Here is a 975-nt window from a genome sequence, read left to right on the forward strand (position 1 = left end):
AAGCAACTCAGGCGGCACAACGAAGCAACACACCAAGGCCAACAAACCCCAACGAGCACCCTATTGGGGAAAGGCCGGTGCTACCAAACCAGGAGTGACCTCCACGTCCACATCCTGTTTTTTGCCAATGACCAGTGACCAGACCAAGATCCTAGCCCTAGTAGATACCGGGGCTGAAGTCAATATCATTGGAAAGGGTCTCAGACCCCACCCAGTAGAAGGTAAACCATTAAGGTTGACGTTCGCCGACGGCAACCACGAAGAATGTATGAATGGTGAAAGGTCGAAGTGAAATTGGAAGGGGCACAAAAGCAGGACGTGACAGGGGTTGTCTTACGGGACACCGGCCGACTAATACTGGGCATGCCCTACTTGGAGGAGCACAAAAGCGTAGTCGACATCGTTAGTAGTAAAATAAAAGTCGACGGAAAATGGCACGAATTGGTAAGGGCCCAAGGGGCCGTAAACACAATACAGGCAGAGACGGACCCAGACCCAGTCCTAACGAAGGCAGTAGAGGGTAGCGCCACCGACGGTGTAGGCCGCGAGAAATTGAAGCAGATTCTGTGGACGTTCAAAGAGTTGTGGCTCGGTGATGAACTAGGACGCACGACCGTTGTAGAGCACGGGATAGAGGTCACTGATCCCAAACCCATCGCATGCCGGGGAAGGCGGTATAACGACCAGCAGAAGGCGGTCATTGAACAAGAAGTGGCCGATATGTTTAGTAAAGGAGTAATTCGGCCGAGTCGAAGCCCGTACGCATCAGGAGTCGTCCTAGTGAAGAAGAAGACCGGAGAGTGGCGGTTTTGTGTGGACTACCGACCACTCAATGAAGTAACGGTGAGGGACGAATTCCCACTACCGAGGATCGACGATCTGCTGCGAGCAGTAAGGGGGTCACGATGGTTTGTGGCTTTAGACCTTAGGGCAGGATATTGGCGAGTAGCCATGAAGGAGGAGGACATCGCCAAG

The 975-nt window shown here is 52.9% G+C and overlaps 1 protein-coding gene across 1 annotated transcript; it reads left to right on the forward strand.

Moving 5' to 3' along the window:
- Nucleotides 1-363: 363 nt before the first annotated feature.
- Nucleotides 364-949, forward strand: GNI_213650 (hypothetical protein; the record flags this gene model as incomplete). Its single annotated transcript, XM_011135543.1, has 2 exons — nucleotides 364-891; nucleotides 923-949. The coding sequence occupies 2 exons, from the start codon at nucleotides 364-366 to the stop codon at nucleotides 947-949; spliced, it is 555 nt and encodes a 184-aa protein (XP_011133845.1).
- Between the last annotated feature and the right edge of the window lie 26 nt (nucleotides 950-975).

This window comes from Gregarina niphandrodes (assembly GCF_000223845.1).
Source record: "Gregarina niphandrodes unplaced genomic scaffold scaffold00147, whole genome shotgun sequence".
NCBI lineage: Eukaryota > Apicomplexa > Conoidasida > Eugregarinorida > Gregarinidae > Gregarina > Gregarina niphandrodes.